Here is a 14258-nt window from a genome sequence, read left to right on the forward strand (position 1 = left end):
TAACCCTGTGACTTGTGGAAATGAGATCTACTTTTCATACACCTCCCTTTTCTTTCTGTCTTCAAATCCTTTCCCTCTCTTCAGTTCACTCTAGAATCCCAGTAATTCTCAACCTTGACTGCACACACTGGATTACCTAGGAGTTTAAAAACTACCAATACCAAAGTCCACTCCCAGAGATTCTGATTAAATTGTCCTGGAGGAGTCCTTGACATCAGGACTTTTTAAAGCTCCTGGGGTGATTCTAACATGAAGCCGAGTCTGAGAGACATGACTGCAGACTCTCACAGACACTCACTGTGGATAGAACAGGGAGGAATGGAGATGCTGCCTAACTGGCTGTTTCTTGGCAGTGAGGACAGAACCTAGGCTGATTCCCTCTGGTCCCTTCTGATGCTGCTGGCTCTGCTGGTCTGAGGGTTGCATATAGGTATACGGGTTTCTTCTGAAGCGTGAAGGTAGGGGGTCAGCTGTATCATAGCCCAGTCCCCCCATGCTGATCCCTTCTCACAGTGGGATGGGCATCTAACTATTTGACTCTTACTCTCACCACCATCCTCTTCCACGTGAATCAATTCTTTTTGCAGGGAATTGGGGTGGCATGAGGTGTCCCCAACTTCTTCGCAGGCACACTAATAATAAATAGCATCACTTATTCAGCATCTACTCTATGCCAAGAATTATATTGGTTGCTTTCTTTTTTTCTTTCTTTTTTTTTTAGATGGAATCTCACACTGTCGCCCGAGCTGGAGTGCAGTGGCGCGATCTCAGCTCACTGCAATCTCCGCCTCCCGGGTTCAAGTGATTCTCCTGCCTCAGCCTCCCAAGTAGCTGCGATTACAGGCATGTGCCACCATGCCCAGCTAATTTTTTGTATTTTTAGTAGAGACAGGGTTTCACCATGTTGGCCAGGCTGGTCTCAATCTCCTGACCTTGTGATCAGCCTGCCTCGGCCTCCCAAAGTGCTGGGATTACAGGCATGAGCCACCGCACCCAGCCTGATTTCTTATTTAATTATCACACAAGCCTGCCAAGAGGTATCAATCCATATTTCATAAATGAGGAAACTAATTATCAGAGAGGTTTTGTTGCTTACCCAGCATTACACAGTAAGAAAGTAATAGAGCCAGGTGAGAAATTCAGATCTGACTTCAAAACGACAGCCTCTTCATTGTTCTATTTTACCTTAAGTCATTCCTTTGATAATGGTACCTGTTTAACATGTTCCCCCCCTTAGATAATGCAGCTGCCTTCTACTGAGGAGTTTTAGTGCCATGATCCATCAGTCCACTGACTGATGATGGAGATTTCCAGCTGAGACAGGCAGGCAGATGGAGGAAAATTACCCCTAACCCCACCCCCTACACCAACATAGGCACTGCTTATGTTCAAAGACGTACTTTAGATCTGCTATCTACTAGAAAAATCCAGATTTGTGCAGATCACAGTTCCACCCACTCATCAGCATTTCTCAACTTTCTGCCCCCAGGACCCACTAATCATTTACAGCTTGTTGATGGTTATTTGAACCCAGGGTCAAGGTGAACACCCCCAGTTACACAACAAAAATGTATCAAGGTTTTGTTTAATCAATTGCGTGTGTTTCAGAAAGTCTGTATAAAATTCTCTGCAGTGGCAGATCATAGCAAGGGATGGTTTAACAAAATGAAGGCACTCATTGCAGCACTGCTTTTGATCACACTGCAGTATTCGTGTGCCGTGAGTCCCACTGACTGCAGTGCTGTTGAGCCGGAGGCTGAGAAAGCTCTAGACCTGATCAATAAAAGGCGACGGGATGGCTACCTTTTCCAATTGCTGCGGATTGCTGATGCCCACTTGGACAGAGTGGTGAGGAATTGCCAATGGCAGAGCTGAGTTGGGAGATTACTCACGGGGGCAAATGTGACTCTACCCCCTAGGCTTACTGCTTTGCACAATGAATGGCTTTGGTCAGAGTTTTTTGTTTGGCTTCTGTGGCTGCTCTAAATTGTTCTTTTTTCCTTCAAACTAACATTTGTTATTAGTGTACCCTCAACTATGATTCGATTTGTGGGTACATATAAGCATTTATGCTGAGCCCAGTTACATGCTAAGGACTGCCAGAGAAACATTAGAGTAAACTATGGGCCTTGGCCTCCAGGAAATAATAATACACTGGCACATACAGGCAAACAGTGTAAGTTACTAGGATAAACTAGAAAGAAGGAAAAGTTTTCTCAACCCTCCTAAGGCTCCTAACTGAGCCTGAAATAAAACTGGTAGACAAGGCCAGGCGCGGGGGCTCACGCCTGTAATCCCAGCACTTTGGGAGGCCAAGGCGGACGGATCATGAGGTCAGGAGTTCAAGACCAGCCTGGCCAACACGGTGAAACCCTGTCTCTACTAAAAATACAAAAACTAGCTGGGCATGGTGGCGCACCCCTGTAATCCCAGCTACTCAGGGGGTTGAGGCAGAAGAATCGCTTGAACTCGGGAGGCAGAGGTTGCAGTGAGTCGAGATCACGCCACTGCACTCCAGGCTGGGCAACAAAGCTAGACTCCATCTCAAAAAAAAAAAAAAAAAAAAAAAGAAGAAGAAGAAGAAAACATACAAATTTATTTAATCCAAGGTTTACCTGACACTGGAGTCTTCATAAATGAAGACTCAGATATCCAAAGAAACTGGCCACTTGCATACTTAGAATTCACAAAGGCTGTGCAGAATGCAGAAGTGTGATGGGACAAAAGGCTGTAATCTAAGAGTCATAGACTGAAAGAAGGACCCAGCAAGGCCTCTCTGTTTGAGTTCTTCATGGCCTCTCTGTGTGGCATTTCTTGCTCCCAAGTATGGGACAGGATCCCTTTGGAATGCGGATCTGAGGACCCACTATCAAACAGAGTAGGTCAGAGAATGTCTTTATGGCCAGCTCCTACAAAGAAAGACGCAGGGGGAAGGTTAGATTCATATTTTAGGATTTATGGATGCTTTCGGGGAGAGGGATTCTACCATCTGTGACTGTCCTGGAGAAGAGAAATTTTAGTTTCTATGGCTTGCCTTGGGGGAGAAAGCAGAGGAGGAGAACAAAGGGCAGAAGGTCAGACAGATCTGGCTTCTGAGGCCCTTCCCATTTCCTTCAGTTCAAAGGACTCAGCATGCCAAAAGTACCATACTTTGAGGTATCATGTTCTGAGCCCCAACAATAGCCAAGTGACCAAAGGAGTGGTAAATGTACTGGAGCAGTTTAATGAGGGGAGATCTAGTAAGACTGGACGGGAGGAGGCTTCTGCTGTGTAATGATGCATGGGTAGGATTTGAACAGGTCTGAGTAAATGTGTTCCTGGTGAATTCCTGGCACCACCACTTCTAGGTGGGTATGGAATCAGGAAGAAGGGTGTTAGGGAGCCATTGAATATAAGCAGGTGGGTTCCAGAAGTTCCATGTGGGCTCTGGAGCAGGCATGAGGTGGGAGCCAAGCCTGTGGGCTTGTCTTGAGGTGAAACAAGCTTACTGTCTTCACTTAGATTACATGCCTACCTAAACTGGACTAGAGGAGCTGATAGACATTATAGAGAGACATGAAGCCTGCCTCTAAGCTCCCCAAATAACCTACTCTCCCTCTGATGGAAAAACTGAAATTAGGGAGGCCAGACAAGGAGTACTACAGAGGACAATTTACCCTTCTGAAAGTATCACAGAGGGAGGCACTGTGGGTTGCAGAGAACAGGTGTGCAGGAGTTTAGGATTCAACCAGTAATTCAGTGACCATTAGTCCCATGCCAGGCTCATCGACACATGTTAGGGCGTAGGATGCATCAGCACAGAGCTGCCTCTGAGAGCTAGCGTAGAGAGCGGGTGGATGGGGAGGGGTCCTGATGTGCCTGGGGAAACTGAGGCAAGAGACAGGGACATGAAGTAGAAAGCTATTTATGTATTCAGGAATGAAAGAACAAGGGTCAGACCTGGGTTAGTGGGAGTCAGGGCAATGAGACTGAGGAATAGACATGAGAGACGTTGCCAAGAAAGAAGACCATTCAGGGCCTGGTACTGGATAGCAAAAGCAAGGACAAGGAAAACATCTCTTAGGTTTACATGTTTTACCCCAGAGTCTAAGGCAATATGTTTTCAGTGGTGCCACTGACAAAGACGAGGGAAGTGGAGAGGGCAGCTAGTTTGTAAGAGAAGAGAGAGGATTTAGCTTTGGGCAAAGCAACATCAAAGCAGAAAATCCCATGATCAGTAATAGAGCTGGGCAAGAGGACACAACTACAAGGACAGATTGGAGGCCCTGATGAGGTCGTCATGACTTATACTTCCAGGCATGCGTAGGTGATGACGCCTCCGCTAAACCACCACTGCCGTTTAGTGATAGCTTCTTCAAGTTTATGGGCAGAAGACAAATCAGGACCACTTAAAAAGATTTGGAAATAACTCATTGAAGCTATGTATTGGAATCAATAGATCAAATGACGCAAAGGTAGAGCATCTGCAAAGACAGTGAGAGGAACAGGAATTCTGTTTAAGTAATAAATATATAGCTTTAATACATAAAAAAAAAACCCACTAGGTTTCCATGTGCTACTCACATGTTGCTTTTGGCATTCCTCAGGAAAATACAACTGTATATTACTTAGTCTTAGATGTGCAAGAATCGGACTGTTCGGTCCTATCCAGGAAATACTGGAATGACTGTGAGCCACCTGATTCCAGACGTCCATCTGAAATAGTAAGTAAAGAGGGCACCTTCACTCTGCTCTTATCATTCTTATTTTCCATCTACTCTGTTCACTCAGCCAATGCCTGGGCTAACACAGTAGAAGAGAAAGGGCAGCTTTTGCCTTGAGATTCATGAAGATGATGTTAACCTTGAGCAATACTCTTGAGAGTCTTTCCTGGGAACCCAGTTCAAGACAACTCAGCAGGGTGTGGTCCCATCAAAGAGCATAACCAGCTGTGGGTCCTTGGGCAAATCATCTAATAACATCCCTCCACTTTGGTGTTTTTTGACCGTAAAATAAGGAGCGGGTTTAGGAATTCATGGACTCTAAGGGCCTTCCACTCTTGACAGTCTACAGGTATGAGAATCTATGAACTTGCAATTGTGTCCTATGAACAATGGTCCTATTTTCAGGAATGGCCAAAGTAATTACTTGCAGTGAGGAATTGGGTCTTGCTCAGCACCTAGGATATACACTGAGGAATAAGATCTGGCTTTGCATGTGGGAGGTGGGTATTGACATGCCAGGCTCTCTGACACAGGTGGAGAACATGAAGATGAATAAGCAGAGATTCAAGATTTCATTTCCAGAAAATGAGAGGTTCACACTCCTGGAACTTTCACCACTTTTTCCCTTGAAAATGTTTGGGGTATGGCCATGATGCTTTAAATAGTTTCTTGCTGGTTCTCCTGAGGATTTTGAGTGCCAACAGGATGCAGCACACAGAAACTGACTAAGAAAATGCAGGGTTTGAGACAAGCTTTGATGAAAGAAATGCATTTTTAAATGAACAGTAGGAGGATGTTGCATCACCTTTTTGCTCTTTCATATCTGACCTGAGGAAGGCAGGATGCAATGACTCAGCAAGTCCTCAAGAGCCTCTTTCTTACAGGTGATCGGACAATGTAAGGTAATAGCTACAAGACATTCCCATGAACCTCAGGACCTCAGAGTGATTGACTTTAACTGCACCACAAGTTCTGGTATGGTAATCTGTTAAATTGCTAATTAATTCTTGATTAATACAAATTCAATCATACAGTGGTATTTGTCTCATCTATGTACATATGTATTCATATATATTCAGATGTATTCATGTATATCTATGATGTACATGAAATAAAAGCCTTCATAGACTCCATTATTATTCATTCTCCAGAGAATAGAAGGGAGACAAATTTCCCTGGTACTGGTACACCTTCTTTTAAAGAAATTCAAAACATAAAAATAGAGATTTAGGAGAGGTAGGTTAGCCTCATTATAGATATAGGCTTTGGAGTCAGACTTGCTTTAGCTTGAGTCATCATCTGCCAGTTGTATAGTCTTGGGAGGAAGTAAAGTCTTGGGACTATGAAGTAAAGCTTATGACACTTTCTATTTAAGACAAAATAATTGATGCTCAAAGAGGTTAAATGACTTGGCCTCAAGAACAAAGCCAAGATATTGTGAAGATGTGACACAATCCCAGGAGTATTAACTCTAAATTCCACAGCTTTTTTATTTATTTATTTTTATTTTTGAGACAGAGTGTCGCTGTTGTTACCCAGGCTGGAGTGCAATAGTGTGATCTCGGCTCACTGCAAACTCCACCTCCCGGGTTCAAGCAATTCTCCTGTCTCAGCCTCCCAAATAGCTAGGATTACAGGCATATGCCACCACATCCAACTAATTTTGTATTTTTAGTAGAGATGGAGGTTCTCCATGTTGGTCAGGCTGGCCTCAAACTCTTGACCTCAGGTGATCTGCCCACCTTGACCTCCCAAAGTGCTGGGATTACAGGTGTGAGCCACCACGCCCAGCCTCCATACCCTTTTAATTTACATTTTCAAATAGAATTATCACAGGATTCCTTTTTAAAATAGCAAATCCAAATATGATATTATATACAAAAATGCAGGATACTGCCACAGGAGTTTGCATTGAAGAAAGGATGATCTGTATCTTCTCCTCTCTCTGGGCAAAACTCTATGTTAATGCTCTGTCTTCCTCCTTGGCAACAACAGGAAGAACTTATTAAAATATTAGTGGCCTGGTGCGGTGGCTCACATATATAATCCCAGCACTTTGGGAGGTTGAGGCCAGAGGGTTGCTTGAGCCCAGGAGTTTGAGACTAGCCTGGGCAATGTGACTCAACCCCATCTCTATTATTTAATATATATGTTAATATATATATATCATATTAATACCTAAATATATGATATATAATATAAAAACATATGATATATTATATAATATATAAATATATAATAGATATTATATAATAGATAATATATATTTATATATTAACGAATGTCATAGTTGTCATATTTATATATATATGTTAGCACTTTATCAGTGGTTCTGGTGAAGGCATCATGAGTAGGGGTCACAACATAGACATGGGGATCAGAAAGACTCGAAGGAAGAATCAGCAGTTTAGTTCGGTTGCCAAATGGCTGATTGATCTTGAAGCAGTTACTTAGCTCTTCCCACCCTCAATTTGCCCATCCTTAAAATGAAAGTTATTGTCATTCTTGCCACCAAGCCACCATTAACATTTCCAGCCCTTTACTGTGACACTGCTATCTTCTTTCTCCAGTCTCTTCAGCACTGGCCAATACCAAAGATAGTCCGGTCCTCATAGATTTCTTTGAGGATACTGAGCGCTACAGAAAACAAGCCGACAAAGCCCTTGAGAAGTACAAAGAGGAGAATGATGACTTTGCCTCTTTCAGAGTGGACCGAATCGAGAGAGTTGCAAGAGTGGTGAGTCTCCACTAAGGTTCAGTTGGAGTCTGAAGGCCCAGGCTCCAACCTGGCAGCAGAAACTGAACGGCACACCCTCTCCACCTGCCTCAATTGACTAGCTGCCTTTTAATTTGTCACTTTTGGGGCCATAAAAGACAGGCAGCAGGTATTTAAAAAATACAAAAAAAATTGCTTTCCTCAAACACTTTTTTTTTTTTTTTGAAGGATGGGTAGGGGAGTAGACATCTGACAGAGTGGGGAGAAAATCTAAAGAGGAAACAGGGAAAGACAAGAACATATGAGGGTTGTGTCATTACAAATCATCCAATACTAACATTCTTGTACTATGATGGAAAACTGAAGTTCAGAGAAATTACCTCACCACACCCAGTAATGTGCCTATAGTTAGATGGTTCCCTGCTCTCTCTACAAGGACCCAAGTACTTTCACCCAGAGCTGTCTTGTAGAGCAACTGGTTGACATTTGCTATGCATTCAGAAAATGCAGCGTTAAATAGATTGTGTTGCATTCAAGTAAGGAAATGAGTACCATGCAGTTGCTCAAAGAATGTTTGGACCCATGCGCACTGGAGTTTGAAAACATATTGGTATAGGAAAATGCAGGTTATAGAACAGTACTTAGACTATGGACCCATCTATATGAAACACTTAGATCTCCCTGTGTATGTGTAACACATCTAGGAAAACACTCGAAGAGGAAACACATCAAATAAATGAGAATAAAAACTCTGGGAAGAAGTTGGAGTGCAGGAGGGGTGATTTTTCACACTCTACTTCATCATATATTTATTATTTGAACCTTTTCACTGAACTGGTATTCACCTTATCACTTAGGTGATACATTTTTAAAAGGCAGAAACCATTTTAAAAAATGACACATACTGGTGATTTTGAATTCTCATACTGCCTTAAAAAATATTGAATGGTAGTTATCTACTGCTTTTTTTTTCCTTTTTCTTTGTCTGTTCTTGAAACTATTTTGATCCCATCTGTTCTAGAGAGGAGGGGAAGGAACCGGTTACTTCGTGGACTTCTCTGTGCGGAACTGCTCCAGACACCATTTCCCCAGACACCCCAATGTGAGTATAAGAAATGTCTGTGATCGTTGACTAGAGTCACAGAGAAAAAAGAAAGAGAAGAAGAAGGAGAAGAAGGAGAAGAGGAATGAGAAGGAGAAAATGAGGAGGAGGAGAAGAAGGAAGAAATGTCTGTGAAATACAAAGTATCATCTGGGAAGCACTTAGTACCTGCCAGGCACTCTTCTAAGTGATTTACACATCAGATAACTTATTGTTTTGTTTTGTTTTCGAGATGGAGTTTCGCTCTTGTTGCCCAGGCTGGAGTGCAATGGCACAGTGTCGGCTCACTGCAACCTCCGCCTCCCGGGTTCAGGTGATTCTCCTGCCTCAGCCTCCGGAGTAACTGGGATTACAGGCATGCACCACCACGCCCAGCTAATTTTTGTATTTTTAGTAGAGATGGGGTTTCACCATGTTGGTCAGGTTGGTCTCAAACTCCTTATCTCAGGTGTCCACCCACTTCGGCTGGGATTACAAATCAAAGTGCTGGGGTTACAGGCATGAGCCACCATGCCCGGCCTATGATAACTTATTAACCCTCACACTACCATATGAGATAGATACTATTTTTAATCCCAAATTAGCAGATAGGGAAACTGAGGCACAGAGAACATAAGCGAACCATAAGAACATGATTTTATAATATACATGATATATACCTAAACTTAAAACTAAGTTTCTAACTGATTAGGATTAAAGGCTTAGTTAGAACTATAGCAGTTCGTACTAAGACCTTACACCAAGTGGTTTTATTAATTCCACATCATCACACTCACAGGAATCCCACTTGACAAATGAGGAGGTAACTGAAAATCAGCAAAGGAAAGGTCTTGCCGATGTTCACAACCAAGCTGAGATTAAAACTTAGTTATTCTCATACAAAGTCCAGTGGGATTTTTCCTCTGATCATTTACAAATAGATTCCCATGTACCTGCCGGAAGACATTATTAATACCACCTGGCATTTGCATGGTGACCTACAGTTAAAGAAACACCTCCACATCTGTTATCGCCAGGTCAGAGCCTCATGAAAATCCTGCTGACAAGGAAAAGCAAGTATCTGCCTACATTTCCCTGTGACAAGGGGACCTGAAATTAAAACCACTTACCTAAAGGCACTTAGCTAGAGAGTGTTAGGAAATGGAATTTTAATTATGATGCCAAGTCCAGGATTTTTCTGATGTTTAACAACACATTCTCCCTGGTCAAAAGGGAGAAACCATCCATTAGTACCTTTGTTAGCTCTTCTAATGTCCACACTGAACCAGGTCTAGAATTCTTCTTAGCGGCCACCAGAAAAGACACCTCCCTCCCCTACTCCTATGGCCAACAAATCCTTCATGATCTTGGTGTGGATAATGTAAACCCAGAGCTGAAGCACCAGAGCTGAAGAGGAGGCTCAGGGGTGAGTGTTTTACAGCATCCTCTTGTTTAGTCAATCCCTCCCACAACCTGTGAGTACATAGTATTATCCCCATTTTACAATGGCTGACTTTCAGAAATCTTTTGTAACTTTCCCAAACTCAGACAACTAGGAAATGGAGAAGCCAGGATTAACATAGGTCTCTCTGATTCCCAAACTGTACTCAGAACCTCAATGCTTAGCAATTTCTTCTAGCAGACAGCCGTCCTCTTGTCCTAGTCGATCTTTCACAGGTGGGTTTAGGAGCATCTGGAGCACAGGAGTGGCAGCCAGTTGTAGCCCTTGTACTTGGGTGGAGTCAGCAGACACTTGCCTTGACAATGTCCATGAAAACCCATCTTTATGCTATACAGATGCCCTCCTGTCCAACACTTTCCTCCAAGGGACCAGCTGAAGTTGTAAAAATCCCTCTTTGACACCATTCCTCATTGTCCTAGGCACAGGCAACTGAGGTCTCCAGTGCAGAAGGGTTGGCCTAAATGCAAGGCAGCAATGATGTGGTTTTCCTCATCATTTCCATCACCCATGGGGAAGCCCGGTGCTGGTGCCTGCTCATGAAAAAAACCACAGCAACTTTAGTGATACCCTTCACCACCTGCACTTTCCCCAAAGTGTTAACAAGGAAAGATTGCTGAACGACTGGTGGGAATATCTGATCATATTACCCTGATTTTTCTAAAGCACTTCTTCCCTTTCTGAACGTCTGGAAGCTAACTCTGGCTGGTCATCTTCACACCACCTGGACACACACACTAACAGCTCCTCATTCCTTTGTAGGTCTTTGGATTCTGCAGAGCAGATTTGTTCTATGATGTAGAAGCCTTGGACTTGGAAAGCCCGGAAAACCTTGTCATAAACTGTGAAGTCTTCAACCCTCAGGTGGGTTGTCTAAGCAGACTTTGTCATGGCAGTGCCAGATTAAGTGACATACGTACACAAATAGTGTTGTTGCTTCCTAAAGCTCTATGAGTGGGTGTGTGTGTGTGTGTGTGAGAGAGAGAGAGAGAGAGAGAGACAGAGACAGAGAGAGGGAGACAGGGAGAGAGAGAAAGAGAGAGACAGACAGACATGCAAGAAAAAAGATACAGAGAGTATCCCACAACTGGGGAAAGGAGTGCAATTACCAGATTACACAAAAAGTATGAAAACTTTTCCAAGAATTGAAGAGAGGTAACAATTGGCAGAAAATTAAAATCATGTCCAATTCAACCAAACTTGAAGGAATTTGAAAATGCTCCTTGTAGTCGGGACTCTAGTGCTGAGACTTAGTCATTCCTAAGCTTATATTATTGGGCATAGAATCTAAGAGGAATATATCAGCCTCAAATTTATTATGTAAATGTATATAAAATAAGATGCAAAACCATATTTTGCATCTGTTTCAGAAATCTTTGGTCTATTTTTTACATGAGTACAAAGATTTGCTTCACGAAATTTTTCATATCAGAAACAAAACTTAAAATAATCCAAACATCCAATCCCAAGTTAAAAAAAAGAAAAAGGAACAAAGGGCAGGATTGTCACCATGAACATGGCTCTGTCTTTTTTTTTTTTTTTTTTTTTTTGAGAAGGAGTTTTGCTCTTATTGCCCAGGCTGGAATACAATGGTGCCATCTCGGCTCACCGCAACCTCTGCCTCCTGGGTTCAAGCGATTCTCCTGCCTCAGCCTCCTGAGTAGCTAGGATTACAGGCATGCGCCACCATGCCTGGCTAATTTTGCATTTTTGGTAGAGAAGGGGTTTCTCCATGTTGGTCAGGTTGGTCTCAAACTCCCGACCTCAGGTGATCCACCTGCCTCAGCCTCCCAAAGTTCTGGGATTACAGACGTGAGCCACCGTGCCCGGCCTCTGTAGCTATTTTTTAAAAATTAAACTCTGAACAAGGAAGAGAGAGAAGAGGTCAAGTGTTCAGCCTTTAGGAGTAAGGGATGTTGATACCGTCAAGCCTCAGTTAAGAATATTGGTTATAAGGCACTAGTTTTCCAGTGTTGGTCTACAGATGGGTGCCAGGTCATAATATTGTTTCACCACTCTGTGTAGTAAAAATGAAAAAAAAAAAAAAATAAGGATAATGAAGTTTTTTATATCTAACATTTATCCATCTAAAGGACAATCCTTTACTCTGATATTGTGTTTCTGGCTCTTTCTTTTTTTTTTAATCAAAATTTCATTCCAGGCTGGGCGTGGTGGCTCATGCCTGTAATCCCAGCACTTTGGGAGGCTGAGATGGGTGGATTACTTGAAACAAGGAGTTCAACATGGTGAAACCTGTCTCTACTAAAAATACACAAATTAGGAGCCTGGGCAACAGAGTAAGACTATGTCTCAAAAAAAGAAAATAAAAATTAGGTGGGCATGGTGGCTTGGGCGTGTAGTCCCAGCTACTTGGGAGGCTGAGGCAGGAGAATTGCTTGAACCTGAGAGGTGGACGTTGCAATGAGCAGAGATCGCACCACTGCACTCCAGACTGGGTGACAAAGCGAGACTCAGTCTCAGAAAAAAAAAAATAGTTTCTTTTGTGAAACAATGATGGTGGTAAATGATAGTTATTGTTAATATTTTAAATATCAACTGGGCTAGATAACAATTTGAGAATCTTTTTTCGTCATACTTTTTAAATTGATTTGTGGAATCTATGATCTGGGAGCCATTGGTGTAAATCAAGTCAAGTATCTAACATCTTCTTTTATGTTACATGATGATAGGCACTTTTCTGTGACCTTTTCCAGGAACATGAGCACATCAGTGGTGTACCGCCTCATTTGGGACATCCCTTCCACTGGGGTGGGCATGAGCGTTCTTCTACCACCAAGCATCCATTCAAGCCCCATGGATTCAGAGATCATCATCATCCCCACAAGCCACACGAACATGGACCCCCACCTCCTCCAGATGAAAGAGATCACTCACATGGACCCCCACTTCCACAAGGCCCTCCTCCACTATTGCCCATGTCCTGCTTAAGTTGTCAACATGCCACTTTTGAAACAAATGGGGCCCAAAGACATTCTCATAATAATAATTCCAGTGACCTCCATCCCCATAAGCATCATTCCCATGAACAGCATCCCCACGGACACCATCCCCATGCACACCATCCTCATGAACATGATACCCATAGACAGCATCCCCATGGACACCACCCCCATGGACGCCATCCTCATGGACACCACCCCCATGGACACCATCCCCATGGACACCATCCCCACTGCCATGATTTCCAAGACTATGGACCTTGTGACCCACCACCCCATAACCGAGGTCACTGTTGCCATGGCCACGGCCCACCACCTGGGCACTTAAGAAGGCGAGGCCCAGGTAAAGGACCCCATCCCTTCCATTGCAGACAAATTGGATCTGTGTACCGACTCCCTCCTCTAAGAAAAGGTGAGGTGCTGCCACTTCCTGAGGCCAATTTTCCCAGCTTCCCATTGCCGCACCACAAACATCCTCTAAAGCCAGACATTCAGCCCTTTCCTCAATCAGCCTCTGAATCATGTCCAGGGAAGTTCAAGAGTGGGTTTCCACAAGTTTCCACGTTTTTTACACATACATTTCCAAAATAAAATGTGATTCCTTTGAAGAGGAAAATGAATAATACATTGAATTAGAAACATATATAAAATGATCAGTAATTGTGAAAATTACAGTTCTTTTCAACCTACTTTCATACTGAAGATGCAGCAAAATGTGAATGGGAAAAGAGATGGCCTGAGAAGAGAGATCAAATGGAAAGGAGAGGAAAGAACTCAGTGCTGCCAATTAGTAGTTAATTCTGTCACTCACCACTACATCACTTGAGACAAATCTATGCCACTCAGAACCTCCTTCTTTCCTGGACTTAACTCTAATTCTAGAGTCTCTGTTACTGCTTGGGCTATACCTGGGCATACCAATAAAATATGGTATTGAAACTATTGTTATCATTTATTTCATTTTATTTTCTAAGTCCCAGGGCACATGTGCAGGGTGTGCAGGTTTGTTATATAGGTAAAAGGATGCCATGGTGCTTTGCTGCACCTATCAACCCATCACCTAGGTATTAAGCCCAGCATGCCCTAGTTCTTTTTCCGAATGCTCTCCTGCTTCCCACCCCCCCCATTTATTATTATTAAAGTGACCTAAATTCTCTCCTCGTGATTATTACTAGGCATCTAAATTTTCTTTTAGAAAAATAAGTTCTAAATTCAATCATGAAGCAAACAAACCTCTGGCTATAAATTGCAAAGAAGCTTGCTAACATGAATCATGACCATAAATTCAGGTGCATAAGAAATGTCACTTTATGCTCAGAACAAATTAATTTCTATTTGA

At 42.8% G+C, this 14258-nt stretch overlaps 1 protein-coding gene across 2 annotated transcripts; it reads left to right on the forward strand.

Annotated features, from left to right (window-relative positions):
- The first annotated feature begins 1610 nt into the window (after positions 1 to 1610).
- Positions 1611 to 13858, forward strand: HRG (histidine rich glycoprotein). Of its 2 annotated transcripts, none has more exons than XM_009446982.5 (7): positions 1611 to 1848; positions 4587 to 4703; positions 5588 to 5678; positions 7274 to 7440; positions 8441 to 8521; positions 10722 to 10823; positions 12650 to 13588. In XM_009446982.5, exons 1-7 carry the CDS (start codon positions 1666 to 1668, stop codon positions 13508 to 13510), a joined length of 1602 nt encoding a protein of 533 aa, XP_009445257.1. In that variant the 5' UTR covers positions 1611 to 1665; the 3' UTR covers positions 13511 to 13588. The 2 variants fall into 2 exon arrangements, with proteins under 2 accessions (XP_009445257.1, XP_001154095.1); XM_001154095.7 differs by having other exon boundaries at positions 1612 to 1848; positions 12674 to 13858.
- Positions 13859 to 14258: the final 400 nt, after the last annotated feature.

Source organism: Pan troglodytes, chromosome 2 (genome assembly GCF_028858775.2).
Source record: "Pan troglodytes isolate AG18354 chromosome 2, NHGRI_mPanTro3-v2.0_pri, whole genome shotgun sequence".
Classification (NCBI taxonomy): Eukaryota; Metazoa; Chordata; class Mammalia; order Primates; family Hominidae; genus Pan; species Pan troglodytes.